The sequence below is a fragment of the Anolis sagrei genome, chromosome 2 (assembly GCF_037176765.1).
Source record: "Anolis sagrei isolate rAnoSag1 chromosome 2, rAnoSag1.mat, whole genome shotgun sequence".
Lineage (NCBI taxonomy): Eukaryota > Metazoa > Chordata > Lepidosauria > Squamata > Dactyloidae > Anolis > Anolis sagrei.
In genome coordinates, this window is record NC_090022.1 from 205,212,154 (window position 1) to 205,226,410 (window position 14,257).

The window sequence follows — 14,257 nt, forward strand, 5'->3', positions numbered from 1 at the left end:
ATACAGAGATACTTGCAGGAACACCTCAGCAAGCTAGAGTCCAAAAGTGGCAGGCTAAAACCCGGGACCTCAACCAGTGGCTGAGATTGGATGAGAAACTTCCTCCTGGGGATACAGAAGACTGGGCGACTTGGAAGGCACTGAGCTGACTGTCCTCTGGCCCAATGAGATGCAGAGCAACTTTAGGAAATGGGACTACAAAGTGGAGTCAATGACATGCGAGTGTGGAGAAGAGCAAACCACAGACCACCTACTACAATGCAACCTGAGCCCTACCACATGCACAATGGAGGACCTTCTCACAGCGACACCAAAGGCACTCCAAGTGGCCAGCTACTGGTCAAAGGACATTTAGGATAATGCCAAGTTTTTAAACTTTGTGTTTAAAATACATTTTAACTGTACCCTCAGTTTGTTTCTGGCATGATAAATTAAAATATCCTAGGAGTCCTGCTGGATCAGCCACACCCTGTATTGTTGACCAGTGAAATTCCTCTGGTAGTGTGATCACCCTCCCAGTATCTGAAGTGCCATTTCTGAAGTGCCAAAGGTGCAATTAAAATCATCAGAACATAAAAGACATTTATCCACAAAGAGCGGGATGCTTAGCTAAGGGGAAGGAGTAGGTGATATGTTTGGCATGCTATAGGATAAGCATGTGGTTGTCTAAATATTACTTGACCACAAGTCATATCAGTCCTAGCCAGCATGGCCAGTGTACAAGGATAATAGGAGTTGTAGCCCAACACAAGTTTCTTATCCGTAGTACAAATCATTTTCTTGATTTGAAGAAAATGTATAAACAGATGCTCTTTTCCATCTTACACAATGCTAGAAGCAGGGATCATCCACTAAAGGTGAATAGTAGACAATTCAGGACAGACAAAAGGAAGCATTTCCTCACCCAGTTTGTTGCCACACAATGTTTTGGTAGTTATCAACTAAACTTCAAAGATGGAAGAATAGGTTGCCAGGAGCTACTAGATAATGGTATAGAGAGGCAGGCAGCCTAGCTTCTGAGAATCAATTGTGTGAGAGAATTGTTTCCTTCTTATCCTACTTGTAGATTTTTTTTTTTTTTGTTGTTGCCCTCTGTGAAAAACAGGATGCTGGGCTAGGTAGGCTTTTCGTTTCAGCCAGCAAATCTTGTCTTATATTCTTATCTTGGCTTATATTCAAGAACCTCTGAAGTACATTTACAGATTTGGTGAGCTCAACAGCATAGTATATTAAGGAAGGATTAATGCCTACCTAATTACTGTTTTTAGTAAACTTTCCATTGCTTTTTCTCTGCCACCTAGATTCTGCCAACCTGCCTACATACAGTATGGAATTAGCATTGGAACCAGACAGTAGGAATTACTGCAAAAGCTTCTTAAGCTCTCTTCGCTGCTTCTCTCTAGATCCTTGGTGCAAAGTAATTAAAGTGCATAAAACAGCTGAGCTAAATAAATACAAAACTTGCTTTGTTCTTTTCTTTTTGCCCACACGCATCGGACCACCTGCTACATCTTACTCAAAGTCTGCCACGCTGATAATCCATTTTTTTCTTTGCAGGCCAGACAGTTTAGAAAAGAATCAAGATCTAGAGTTCGAAAGGAACAAAGAACGATTTGAGTTCTTAAAGGTATAGTAAGAATTTTTCCAGTTTTTCCTCATCACAGAGGAAATAGCTGGGGAAATGGCCCTCCCTTGACCCCAGAAAGTGTAGTTGAGGAAGGAAAGAACTCTAGTTTATGGCACAACATACAGAGTGTTTCTACCTTACCCTTTGCTTCAACAAATGGCACAATGTGACTTAAAACAAGGCTCATGGGGGCCATGTACTATGCACTTTTAGAAACCTTGCAGAATCTATTTGAAAGCAAGGCACCTCACATGCTTTGTTTAAATGCATATTGTGACTTTTTGTTGCACTAAAGGTAGCCCAAGTGAGTATGGAATGTCCCACAAGACAATGAAGATACCCACCTCAATTTGATTATCATATAAGTAAGCCGGACAAGAGATGGAAGACCAAAAGAAAACAGGCATTTTCTACACAGGACTTGATTTTTGATTATTTTACATAGACATACATTTTGAACTTTGTAATTTACAGTTGATTTTTGATTCTGTGTAAATGCAGGCTATTCATGACAAAAAAAATTGTGCCAGGAGTGACGTGAGAAAATGCAAGTCGCTTCTGGTGTGAGAGAATTGGCCGTCTGCAAGGACTTTGCCCAGGGGACGCCAGGATGTTTTGATGTTTTACCATCCTTGTGGGAGGCTTCTCTCATGTCCCTGCATGGGGAGCTGAAACTGACAGAGGGAGCTAATCTGCGCTCTCCCCGAATTCAAACCTCTGACTTGTTGGTATTCAGTGTTGCCAGCACACAGGTTTGACCCATTGCACCACCTGGGGCAATAATTAATCTGGTGTGACTAAATGCCAGTTCAGTTTCCCCTTTCATATTTTATTTCACAAAATAATGAGGCCTAGTGTATATCTCTTTGAGTTGGATGATGAAGTTTTAGCACAGTGGTTCTCAGCCTGTGGGTCCCCAAATGTTTTGGCCTTCAACTCCCAGAAAACCTAACAGCTGGTAAGCTGGCTGGGATTTTTGGGAGTTGTAGGCCAAAACACCGGGGGACCCACATATTGAAAATCACTAGTTTAGCAAAACCCAAGAGTTTTAAGATTGGAGCACTTTCCTTATCTCATCTTTGTGGACTCTGGATAGAAGTGGTCTTCTAGTAAAACAAAAAGTACATGTTGGCTTGGCCTTAATTCAGTGGTTCTCAACCTGTGGGTCCCCAGGTGTGTTGGCCAACAACTCCCAGAAACCCCAGCCAGTTTACCAAGTGTTTGGATTTCTGGGAGTTGAAGGCCAAAATATCTGGGGACCCACAGGTTGAGAGCCACTGCTTTAACTTCTCATGAACCTAAGAGGTGTTTAACTTTTTTCACTTTTGTTTTCTAGTGGGGTTCCCAAGCTTTCCAGAACATGAGGATTATTCCTCCAGGTTCTGGGATTATCCATCAAGTGAATTTAGAGTATTTGGCAAGAGTTGTCTTTGATCAGAATGGATACTATTATCCAGACAGTGTGGTCGGCACTGATTCACATACCACAATGATCAATGGCTTAGGAGTGCTTGGCTGGGGTAAGTCTTCACTTCATACTTAAAATGTGTTTGGCAAAATTTTGTTTTGTAGGTCCACGTATTATTTTAATCATATACCTCTTTATACACATAACCTGAAAGTAATTTTATTGAATTATCCTTAAGAATTTTGTGTCTGAAATAAAGTTTGTGTAGAGTGAGACATGAGTAGCAAAGGTGATGCTATTTCAGCTTCCTTGGGTTCCTGAAACAAACTGATTATGTGAACTCATTTCAGTCTGACTTTGAATTTTGATTATGGAAAAGAGATGCTTTTTGTGGGCTTGTGACGTGCACAAGTTGTGTGTGTTCCCATTGCTTCTGCAAGAGCATGATACCAAAGCTCTAAATGTGTCAATTATCAGAAAATTATTCCAAAAATCTCTAAGCAATCTTAGAATTATTTAAAATGAAACTTGGGAGAGGAAACAGATTTTTTCCATTTTTTCTAAATTTTTCCAGGTTTTTTTCCCCTGCTTAATTTTCAGGGTTTTTCCAGGCCTTCCCATCTTTAGTTGGACCACATCCCATTCATGGGCTTTCTACAGGTTTCTAGTTGAAACAGAAAATTAGACTACATGGACATTGAGTCAGATTCTGTATGGTTGCTTCTAAGTTCTTACAACCTATATAATTTCTTACTGAAGATCAATACTCCTTAAAAATTCAAGATATCAAGAATGTTTACACTGTTGATGTTTTAGACTGATCCATTTTGGTTTGATCACTTGGTGTCTCCCGTGTTGTCTCGGCTAGCTTTTTCTTCTTGTTGTTTGGCTGTCTGCAAAAAAGGCTGTTTTGTTTAGTGATTGCCTTCTTGTTCATCAGGTGTGGGGGGCATTGAAGCCGAAGCGGTGATGCTGGGCCAGCCAATCAGCATGGTGCTCCCAGAAGTGATTGGTTACAAACTGATGGGAAGTCCCGATCCACTTGTCACGTCTACAGACATAGTGCTAACAGTTACCAAGGTAATACTATGATTTCACTACAAATAATTGTTTACCCATTTCCAGATAGTAGAGGTGGGGCTGTAGTTTGCAAAGTCATTGATTACTGGCCATGCTGGGTGGAGTTCATGGCCAAAACACTGGGATGATTCAAAGTACTTCACCCTGTTCTACCATTAAGATTTCCATTCCAGATGTTAGCATGAGCAGAAATACAGTAGCACATCAGTTGGTATGGTGACGAGCCTTTTAGTCATTTCACACACAAATGCCTTAGAGGAGTTACTATCCTAAGTTTCTGAGAAGTTTTGAATAGGAGATCACAATTCAGGCACATCTGACTATGACTTTTATTTTTAAAAAATAGAATTAAAGCAATGTCCTGTATGACTGAATTCAGGTCTTAATTTATTCCAGCATTTACGTCAGGTTGGAGTTGTGGGCAAATTTGTAGAGTTCTTTGGGCCTGGGGTTGCTCAGTTGTCCATTGCGGACCGAGCCACAATTGCCAACATGTGCCCAGAATATGGTGCCACTGCAGCCTTCTTCCCAGTTGATGAAGTTAGCATCAGATACCTCGTCCAAACAGGTGAGTAACAGCAACACGTCTCAAATGTTGAAATGGACCATTTAATGAAGAGCTGGATTGAATGCTTTATTTTAAGAATAGTCAAAGTAACATCTGTAACCACGTGGCTCACTTTAGATATATTAATTAACCACAGATTGCCATTATAGAATGAATATATGCTCACTAGCCTCTGCACAACCCCATTTGTGTATTGAGTGGAGTGGAGATAAAATGTTTCTGCTTGAAGTTGTTTCTCATTTGCATCCAAATATTAGAAAATGTCTTGCAGAAATCATGTTTCGTTTGTTTTTCTGGTTTGCAAACAAATTATGGTTTTTAAAGTCTGTATTTTGTCATATTAATAATATCACTTTAATCTAGAAACTGTCACTTAGTGCAAACAGTAGTAGAAAGCTCATCTTCTTTCCTTTCGGCTTGACGCAAATTAGAAGGGAACAGGACAACACCAGCTAGTTTTCATAGCCATAAACAAAGTTTTGTTGTTATATCTGAATTAGGACTATATTTCCTGTTTAATTTTTTTAAAAAAATATATATATATAATTACATTTATGAGCCTTCTACTGTGCTTTAGTTTGTCGTTGGAAAAGATGGGCGTTAGGTGGCATTACTTCATTGCATTGACTATAACAACCAAAACGGACACAGTTAGAGATAAGGAAAATAAGCATACAGCCCCCAGGTTATTAAAAAATGGCTTGACAGTTCCTCCTGACATGACATTTTTAAACTTTTAGACAACAAATGTTGTAATTCTATATAGATCAACCTAATGTGATTCATTGAAATGTATTTTTATTATGCTTATTATGTTTTAATGTTTAACATGTTTTAACTGATGTGGTATATTTTAAGGCACCATGGAGGTGTGATTGTAAGCTACCTTGAGTCTCCCTCAGGATAAAGAAAGGCGGGATATAAATAAAGTAAATAAATTAATAATTAATAAACTATTAAGGCCTGTAAAAAGTAATACTACTTTCAAGGGCAAACTCTTAGATAACCACATCAGTAATGGCTAAGGAATTTTAAATGTATATTGAATACAAAGATGGGAAATCCTCTTTCACATATGATGCTGAAAAATCATATTTGTCATTCATACTTCTAGTTTGAAAAACTTTCCAAATTATTTGGCTATGTTACTAAAATCTTGGCTATTTAAATATGTTTTTTTCAGAGTAAGTATAATCAATTTTTACATACAACTAATATTTTAATAATTTATATTTCATCTAATTATTGTTATGTCTCAATTGTTAGATCTTTTAAAAAATAATTTCCAACACCTTGAATGGTCTGTTCCATAAAACAGTGTCCTTGACACCTCAATTTGGTTGTTACTCTTCCTGTTTCAGGACGGGATCAACAAAAGATTCAGCATATAAGAAAGTACCTTGAAGCTGTAGGAATGTTCAGAGATTTCAATAATTCATCTCAAGATCCAGAGTTTACTCAGGTAGGTTTTCTTTACTTTATACATTGCTCAAATAAACAGTCATACCTCTCAGAATCTTGCCTACTACTTTTTTGTAATCTGGGAAAATAAAGATCTAAAATTGTGGAAATTGGATGAGCTAGTCATAATATCTCTATACTGGGAAAGAACCAAATAGCAAGGAATGTTTTTGCTATAGTTTTTCAGTGAATATTTCATTGAGCCTCAACCAATTCAACATAGCTTGTGTCAGCCACAAAAAATGAGTATTACAACTACTTTCAAAGTAAGTACCACACAATTAAACAGGAAATAAAACTTTCAAACCAGGAACTGAAAATTTTCAAATTTTGTTACATAGCTTTCATTTTTTCCCCCTGATCTGACAGCTTTTGGCAAGAATACTATGAGATCTTCATTGGAGAAGTTTTCATTCTTATTTTTAAACATGAAGTAATCATCCTCTACTGTGTTGTTTGACATAGCATTTTACTGATCTACTTTATCATTCCCATCCCATCCCAGTCATTAACTATTTTGAGGTGGGATAGCCCCAAATATATTGTATTATAATATAGCAAAGGAACATTTCTAATCTGACAAAAATAATAAGAAAACTCTTTTTCTGCTGTTAGCTATAGAACAACCATACCTTGGACAGAAGAATTGTAACTCGGCTTTATCCCACATATACCCAAAATAATGTCTCTCTTTTACATAGATTATAGAGTTGGATCTCAAAACTGTAGTGCCATGTTGTAGCGGCCCTAAAAGACCACAAGACAAGGTTGTGGTCTCTGACATGAAGAAGGATTTTGAGACATGCTTGGGAGCAAAGGTAATGTCAATTTTGAGAGCGATAATTTATTTTTTTGAGCCACTATCTATCTATTTATTCCTTTTGATAGTATATTTATTTTGCCCATAGAATATTAATGAAGTCTGCCTTTTAAACTTGGAATTATTTTAAATATATAGTAGATAATTTGTAAATGCAATCATGCAGGCCACATGACATTGGAGGTATCTATGTACAACAGCAGCATCTCTTGTGCTAGTAAAGCATATGTCATATGTATGATGTTCTCATGTTTACTTACGGATCTGCCTTGGAAAAATAAATACTTTCTTCTCCAGATTATATTAATTCTTCACATCTTGCTTTCATTGTTGATGTTTTGGGTTTTTTTTTTTTTTTTTTTTGTCATCTTCTAAAGAGGAATCCCTGCCCTTCTCCCTTACTTCTCAGGGCCCCATACTGTTTTTGATCTATTTGGAATTTTGTTTTGCTGTTTATACTGCTTTGGGACATTATACAGACAAGAGAGTCCCAGCAGCTTTTTCTGTAAAATACTACATTTTGGGAAAACCAAAGGGTCCCCCTTGCCTGGTTCTTCATGGAGTATTTCAGCTCCCAATTGTCATTTTATTCTTTGACACAATTGGTATTGTTTACTAGAATGGCTGGAGCTTCCAGAGGCACAATGGGTTAAACCCTTGTGCCGGCAGGACTGCTGACTGAAAGGTTGGTGGTTCGAATTCGGGGAGTGGGGTGAGCTCCCTTCTGTCAGTTCCAGCTTCTTACGTGGTTACATGAGAGAAGCTTCCCACGGGATAGAAAACCATCCAGGCATCCCCTGGGCAACATCCTTGCAGATGGCCAATTCTCTCACACCAGACGCGACTTCTCAAGTTGCTCCTGACATGGAAAAAAACCTAGAATGGCTGTGACTGCCTTGCTCCCTCTTTCGCATGAGCTCTCTGTTGCTTTTCTCTTTGAAGCATTCCTCCCCTCCTCCCCCCGCCCCCAATAATTTAAAATATTTCTGCTTCCTTGTTTGGTCTTTCTTGTAGCAAGGGTTCAAAGGTTTCCAAATTGCCCCTGAACATCATAATAACAAGGTGAACTTTGTTTACAATGACCTGGAGTTTGAACTTACACATGGGTCAGTCGTGATTGCTGCCATCACCAGCTGTACCAACACAAGTAATCCGTCTGTTATGCTAGGAGCTGGTAAGTGTCTTGTCCTGGTGTACAATTTTCTATGCATTTCTTGAGAATCACTTCACTATTTCCCCCCACCCTCCCCCTAGCGTTCGGCACTCGGCGCTCTTCTTCAGGGCTTGCTGGCACTCCACTACAGGGCCTGGCACGCCAGACACAATTTCCTTGGAAAAATAATGTGTTTGGTTAACAGGCCTGCCAGCAGGCCCTAAACCAAAGCACCAAATGCCAAGTCCATCTTCAGGATCTGAAGCGAAGCCCCAAGTAAGATGCACCCCTGACAGACATGAAAATCATATTACAAACAGTTACCGTTCCCACTTTTCATTCATTTCACTGGTGTTTCTGTACTGGAAAGCGGTGTACCGTTTTGTGTATTCCGAATAAACAGAATGGTACAAAAACACAAATGAAACAGATGAAACAGTCACCGAGCCCATGTCTATTACACACCCACTGTATCTCTTAAATCCACATTCTGATTCAGATTAATTGCCTCCCTAAAAACCCAGGAGTTTACTTTGCTTTTCTCCATATCTCCTGGCAAGGAGCTGTACCAACTATGGCTTTAGCACAAGCATGGGCAATCTTCGGCATTTTGGACTTCAACTCCCAGAAATCCCAGCCAGTTTACCAACTGTTACGAATTCTGGGAGTTGAAGCCCAAAACACATGGAGGGCTGAATTTTTCCCATGCCTGCTTTAGGAGCTCCTGAAGGATAAGGCATAGAGCTTCAGCAATGCTGGGCCAACAGGAAGAGTCTCCCTTTCACTTCCTGGGCAGTGCAGCAGCCTTATTGTTCCTACTCCTTTTTTAAAAGGAGTTTCAGGGTGGACGAGAGTTGAGGCCCATATGGGGTTGGGGGTGGAATGCCATCAAGACACCCCCCTCTTGATCCACGTTAAATGCATTATAGTCTTTGTGTGGATGGGGCATTAGTTGTTCAGGTCTTTCACTTGCTTCTCAGCATAGTTGATGGTTTCTCCATGTGTTGAACTAGGAAAGCAAGTAGTGTTACACTCTTGGCAAGAAGTCAATAAAGATCTCTGCCAAGCTTTGGAGAGCCCTGGCCTGAATGACAAGACTCAATGCAGGATCTGGTTTAGAGAAAAGCGTCATCATATGAATATTGTTATATATATGACTGGTTTTTTTTCTTTAGGATTGCTTGCAAAGAAAGCTGTGGAAGCCGGTCTGTCTGTGAAACCATACATCAAAACTAGTCTGTCCCCGGGAAGTGGAGTAGTCACGTACTATCTGAAGGAGAGTGGTGTTATGCCTTATCTTGCTCAACTAGGGTATGAGGTTATATTTTTAATCATTAATTTTCTTCAAAGACTTGAGTTGATTTGTATTTCAACACCCTTAAAGTAAAAGAACAAATGCATGCATCTGGGGTGAGGAAAGGGGGCCCCGTTCTCACTTTGAGCAGCCTCTGAAGCCCCCACCAGTCTCCCAAAGTGCCCACTGCCAACCATTTAAAAAAAACAACATAGTATGCCCAAAGCAGTTGTGATTTTTTGGGGGGCTGGGGTTGCAAAACTAGCACAATTTTTCTGCCATTTTGTAATAGAGGGCAAAGGTACTGGATACTTCCTTGCACAGTTTCCAAGGAGATGTTTATGGCAGTGTAACCCTCAGTTATGCCTTTGTAAGTCACCGGGACAATTCCAGCTCTGATTTCCACAGTCATATCTTAGAACATGAGTAATGTTATGCGTACCAATATGACTGACATTTTGGCAATCTGTACATAGAACTTTGCTAAGGTTGGATGCCTCTCCCACCTTGAAATCCTCTAATAACATAATCTATTTAATATTCTTCTTAGGTTTGATGTGGTAGGTTATGGATGTATGACATGTATTGGTAACAGTGGACCACTACCTGAGACTGTTGTTGAAGCCATTACTCAGGTAAGCCATATTTCTGTGCAGTTTTCGGCCGTAAGATATATTAGCACCAGGGCTTAAAGGAGTTAGAAAAGATCTGCTGGGTTTTGTGTCTATAAGATTTATGGCAAAGTGAAGAAATGTTGTTGGACTATGCCATCTATCCGCCCAGCCAATGTAGGTTAGGGATTATGAGAGTCGTAATCCAGCAACACTTGTAAGTGATAGTTTCTTTCCTTAATTTATGTAGAAGTGATTATAATTTTTATTAAATGTGGCTTCCAAAACAGAGCTCTGCTATTGGCAGGAATCTTTTATTTCAAGAATTGGAAATCAGTTTGTCCACTTCTGCCAATAAATGATTAGACCTCTATTCTCTCCTCTTGTTATTGTTATGTCCTCATAGGAATTCCCTTCTTGGAAGACCTTTAGGCAAGTATAGGTAAAGTGTGACCCAAGAGCCACATATAGCCCTCCACGGCCATTGTTTTGGTCCCTAGAGTCCCCAAGAGGATTGCTTGTGAGTTTGGTAGGGATTGTTTCTAGGGATTGTGGAGACTGCTGATCATTTAGTGTTATTAAAAAAACACCTCTCCTGGACCTAAAGGACTCAAAAACATGAAATGTGCCCCTGGGGGCATTTGGGGCAAAACATTGCAGTTTATTTTGTAGAAAGGGTGCAGACCCCCAATACTTTTGCACTGATCCATTCTTGCCTTAGAGAGGGATTTGAGATCTTCCTGCTGAGAGTCATTCCAGGGAAGTGCTTAGCTATACCCCCGTAGCCAGGTGCAAAACAATGGCATCATGTACTAAAAACTTTGGAGGACATCAGGGGATCTCAACAGAAGATGTCTTTTGCCTCTGTGAATAGGGGAACATAGCCAGATGCTTCTATGCTGCCTCTTGCGCTCTGTGTTTTAAATTCTGTTATTTTACTTTTTAGTGTTGATAGTGGTTGTTTTATCATTTTTATGTGATACTAGCCGTCCCCTGCCACACGTTGCTGTGTATATGTGTTTTGTGTGTGTATATGTATGTTTGCATATATGTGTGCCTCTGTGTGTGGTTTTGCGCATGCATTGTAATGTTTTGGGGTTTTTTGGCTTTTTACATCTCTTCTGCTGTGTTTTTCAGTGTTTTTATGAGTGACGGTCACTTGTTGGCCTGATAGGTGTATTGTGTCCAAATTTGGTGTCAATTCGTCCAGTGGTTTTTGAGTTCTGTTAATCCCACAAGCAAACATTACATTTTTATTTATGTAGATTGTTTTGTAGTCATGTATCATTTATGTTATATGCTGCACTGCAGTGTCTATAAGCTGCCCCCAAATTCCTTTTGGGAGATGGTGGCAGGATATAAATAAAGATCATCTTTTTCTTCATCATCATCATCCTTATATAACCAAGATTTCAAATGACATTGTGCTGTGTTGTTAGTGAACTTTTGCCCCTTGAAAACAGTTCTGCACTACTTGCAACCTCTCAGGCTAAAGACCAGCCATATATAGCAGCTTGTTGGGACATTGATAAATAGCCAGTTCTGATAGTTAAACCTTTCTGTATTTGCCAAAATGTGGACATTATCACAAAACACAACTGGGTGAGACCACAACATATACCTGGTTAGACTTCCATTAACTTTCCTGAGTAAACGTTCAGTCTGTGCATGCATTGAGCAGTGCCTTGCTTTATAGTCTACTATTCCAGTAAAGTTGGACACACTTTTGAATTAATCCTTAAACCTTTTCTCCTTTAGATGTTTCTTGCATTTCAAAGAGAGAGATCAAACATAAACACTGCATATCTATTTCACTTAAGGCTTAGTTGCTTTCCCCCAAGATTCTCTTTTTCTTATGGCCCACACCAGAAACTATTTGATTTTGCATTCTCTTTGCCCAGGGAGACCTTGTTGCAGTGGGTGTCCTTTCTGGAAACAGGAATTTCGAGGGCCGTGTACATCCAAACACTCGTGCCAATTATTTAGCTTCCCCGCCGTTGGTCATAGCCTATGCTATTGCTGGGACTGTAAGGATTGACTTTGAAAAGGAGCCTCTGGGTAAGGCATTGCTTCAAACTATACATTGTCTCTTAGCATTGATTGATTCGGAACAAGTCAGAACCCAAAAAGATTGTACAGAGTTAGAAGTCACTGTTTTCTTTCTGTAGTTACATGAGTCTTCCCCTGTGCCAAATATATCTCAAGTTTAATAAGTTTTCCTATTGTGTCCTGGATTTGGATGTGGGCATGTAAACCTTTTTTCCAAATGTCAATACAGTTTCAGGCCATCTGCTCAATTTACTGCAGGCGTCAACGCACAAGGAAAGAAGATCTTTCTGAAAGACATTTGGCCCTTGAGAGAGGAAATCCAAGCAGTCGAGCGCCAGCATGTCATTCCAGGGATGTTTAAAGAGGTCTACCAGAAAATCGAGGTAACATTTTCTTTTGAAACATAGAGGAATTTTATAATTTATTTCTTTCATTCTGAATGTTTTGAGTGGACCTCAGAAATGTGTTTTTGTGTGATTCCACATTCTGCTACTGTTCAGTATCTTACAGATTTTAATCAGAGCACAAAGGTTATGAAATCCTAGTTAGAAGGGGTGGAAAGTTCACCTTGTCTCACTTTTCAGGAACTCTTAGGTTTCCAATTCCTATGCTGGAGTTCACAGTATGAATATCTGTTGAGCAGCTCTTTTAATGAACAGAAGTTTTTTTTCCCCTCAAACTCAAAAGCAGCTCAAATCTTCTCCAGAGACACACCTACATTCACAGTCCACACTTAGTGAGCTGTGAAGGGTCAAATTAGGAATACATACATATATATAGAGAGAGAGAGAGAGAGAGATTGTGTCAGAAGCGACTTGAGAAACTGAGAAAATTGGCTGTCTGCAGGGACGTTGCCCAGAGGATGCCCAGATGTTTTACTATCCTGTGGGAGGCTTCTCTTATGTCTCTGCATGGGAAGCTAGAGCTGACTGACAGGAGCTCAACCCATCCCGCAGATTTGAACTGCCAATATTCAGGTCAGCAGTTCAGCCAGCACAAGAGTTTAACCCATTGCACCGCCGTGGCTCCTACCATAAGGATTACAAACATTGTTTAAACTGACAAAATAGAAAGTTAGGAAATTGAAAGAAAACTAAATTATAACCTCAGTAAGACACTCTGTCTGTCTACACACAAACTACTCACAGAGCCCTGGACGAACTGGAGACTTTACTAATGGAGGAAAGCTTGGCATAGACCATATATTTGTTTATATGTATATTATATGTAATGTGCATCATTAACATTATTTATTGATAGTATGTAATGGCGCTCCATGCAGTCATGCTGGCCACATTACCTTGGAGGCATCTACGGACAACGCTGGCTTGTTGGCTTAGAAATTGAGATGAGCACCACACCCCAGGGTCGGACATGACTAGACTTAATGTCAGGGGAAACCTTAGCCTTTTCATGAAATGTAATACATCCGTAAAATGTTTTACATAAAGCACTTATAAAATCTTGGCCAGCTAGGCTATTGGCTCAATTGAATTTGACACAGGGATAGTGGGTTTATTGGAAAATAACTTTCTGTGTGGTTTTGAAACTGAAGTGAAATGGTCTCACATTGAAAATACTTCAATGGTAGATTTCTGTCAGGGCCACAGATGAGGACTAGATTATTTTTGTATCCCTGGGGTTTTTTTGTTATGTAAAGCATGGGGTCAATGATGGACTTGGCTTTCTGTTTTCTACTGAGCAGTGGAGAGCAAAATGTGGAATATCTCTCTGCTTCAAGTTTCCAACATTATAAAACACACCAATATTGGCCATTTTTATTCAATAACTGTCGTAAGGATGCATTTTGAAATGTTATACATTTTATCCTGTGTCTCTCTCCTTCTGTTTCCCTCACAGACTGTAAATAAAGCTTGGAATGATTTAGATGTTCCATCAGACAAGCTATATGCTTGGAATCCAAAATCCACATATATTAAATCTCCTCCGTTTTTTGAAAACCTGGTAAGTATAGCTCTCCCTGCTGCCTTTTCTGATATATTTTCTAGCTGTTCCCCACCTTGCATTGTTATTGTATGTGCACATGATCACTTGGGGTGTTTTGCTTTTATATAAGCCTTAAGCAGTGTCCTTAAAGTGAAAATGATGAAACATTATCTGTGGAATTATGTTTCCTCTCTTCGTTTCCTTATGAAACCTTTAGAAGCAATTGTTCAAACCAAGCA

General features: G+C 39.5%; 1 protein-coding gene across 3 annotated transcripts in view; it reads left to right on the top strand.

Moving 5' to 3' along the window:
- The window catches only part of ACO1 (aconitase 1), a 52,074-nt gene that overhangs the window by 29,171 nt on the left and 8,646 nt on the right, over positions 1–14,257 (top strand). For all 3 annotated transcript variants that reach the window (XM_060762523.2, XM_060762524.2, XM_060762525.2), the window contains exons 5-16: positions 1,558–1,627; positions 2,964–3,147; positions 3,976–4,115; positions 4,512–4,683; positions 6,045–6,145; positions 6,846–6,962; positions 7,979–8,138; positions 9,293–9,428; positions 9,962–10,046; positions 11,924–12,080; positions 12,330–12,454; positions 13,932–14,036. In XM_060762523.2, coding sequence (XP_060618506.2) covers positions 1,558–1,627; positions 2,964–3,147; positions 3,976–4,115; positions 4,512–4,683; positions 6,045–6,145; positions 6,846–6,962; positions 7,979–8,138; positions 9,293–9,428; positions 9,962–10,046; positions 11,924–12,080; positions 12,330–12,454; positions 13,932–14,036 — 1,552 coding nt within the window. The remainder of the gene's footprint in view (positions 1–1,557; positions 1,628–2,963; positions 3,148–3,975; positions 4,116–4,511; positions 4,684–6,044; positions 6,146–6,845; positions 6,963–7,978; positions 8,139–9,292; positions 9,429–9,961; positions 10,047–11,923; positions 12,081–12,329; positions 12,455–13,931; positions 14,037–14,257) is intronic.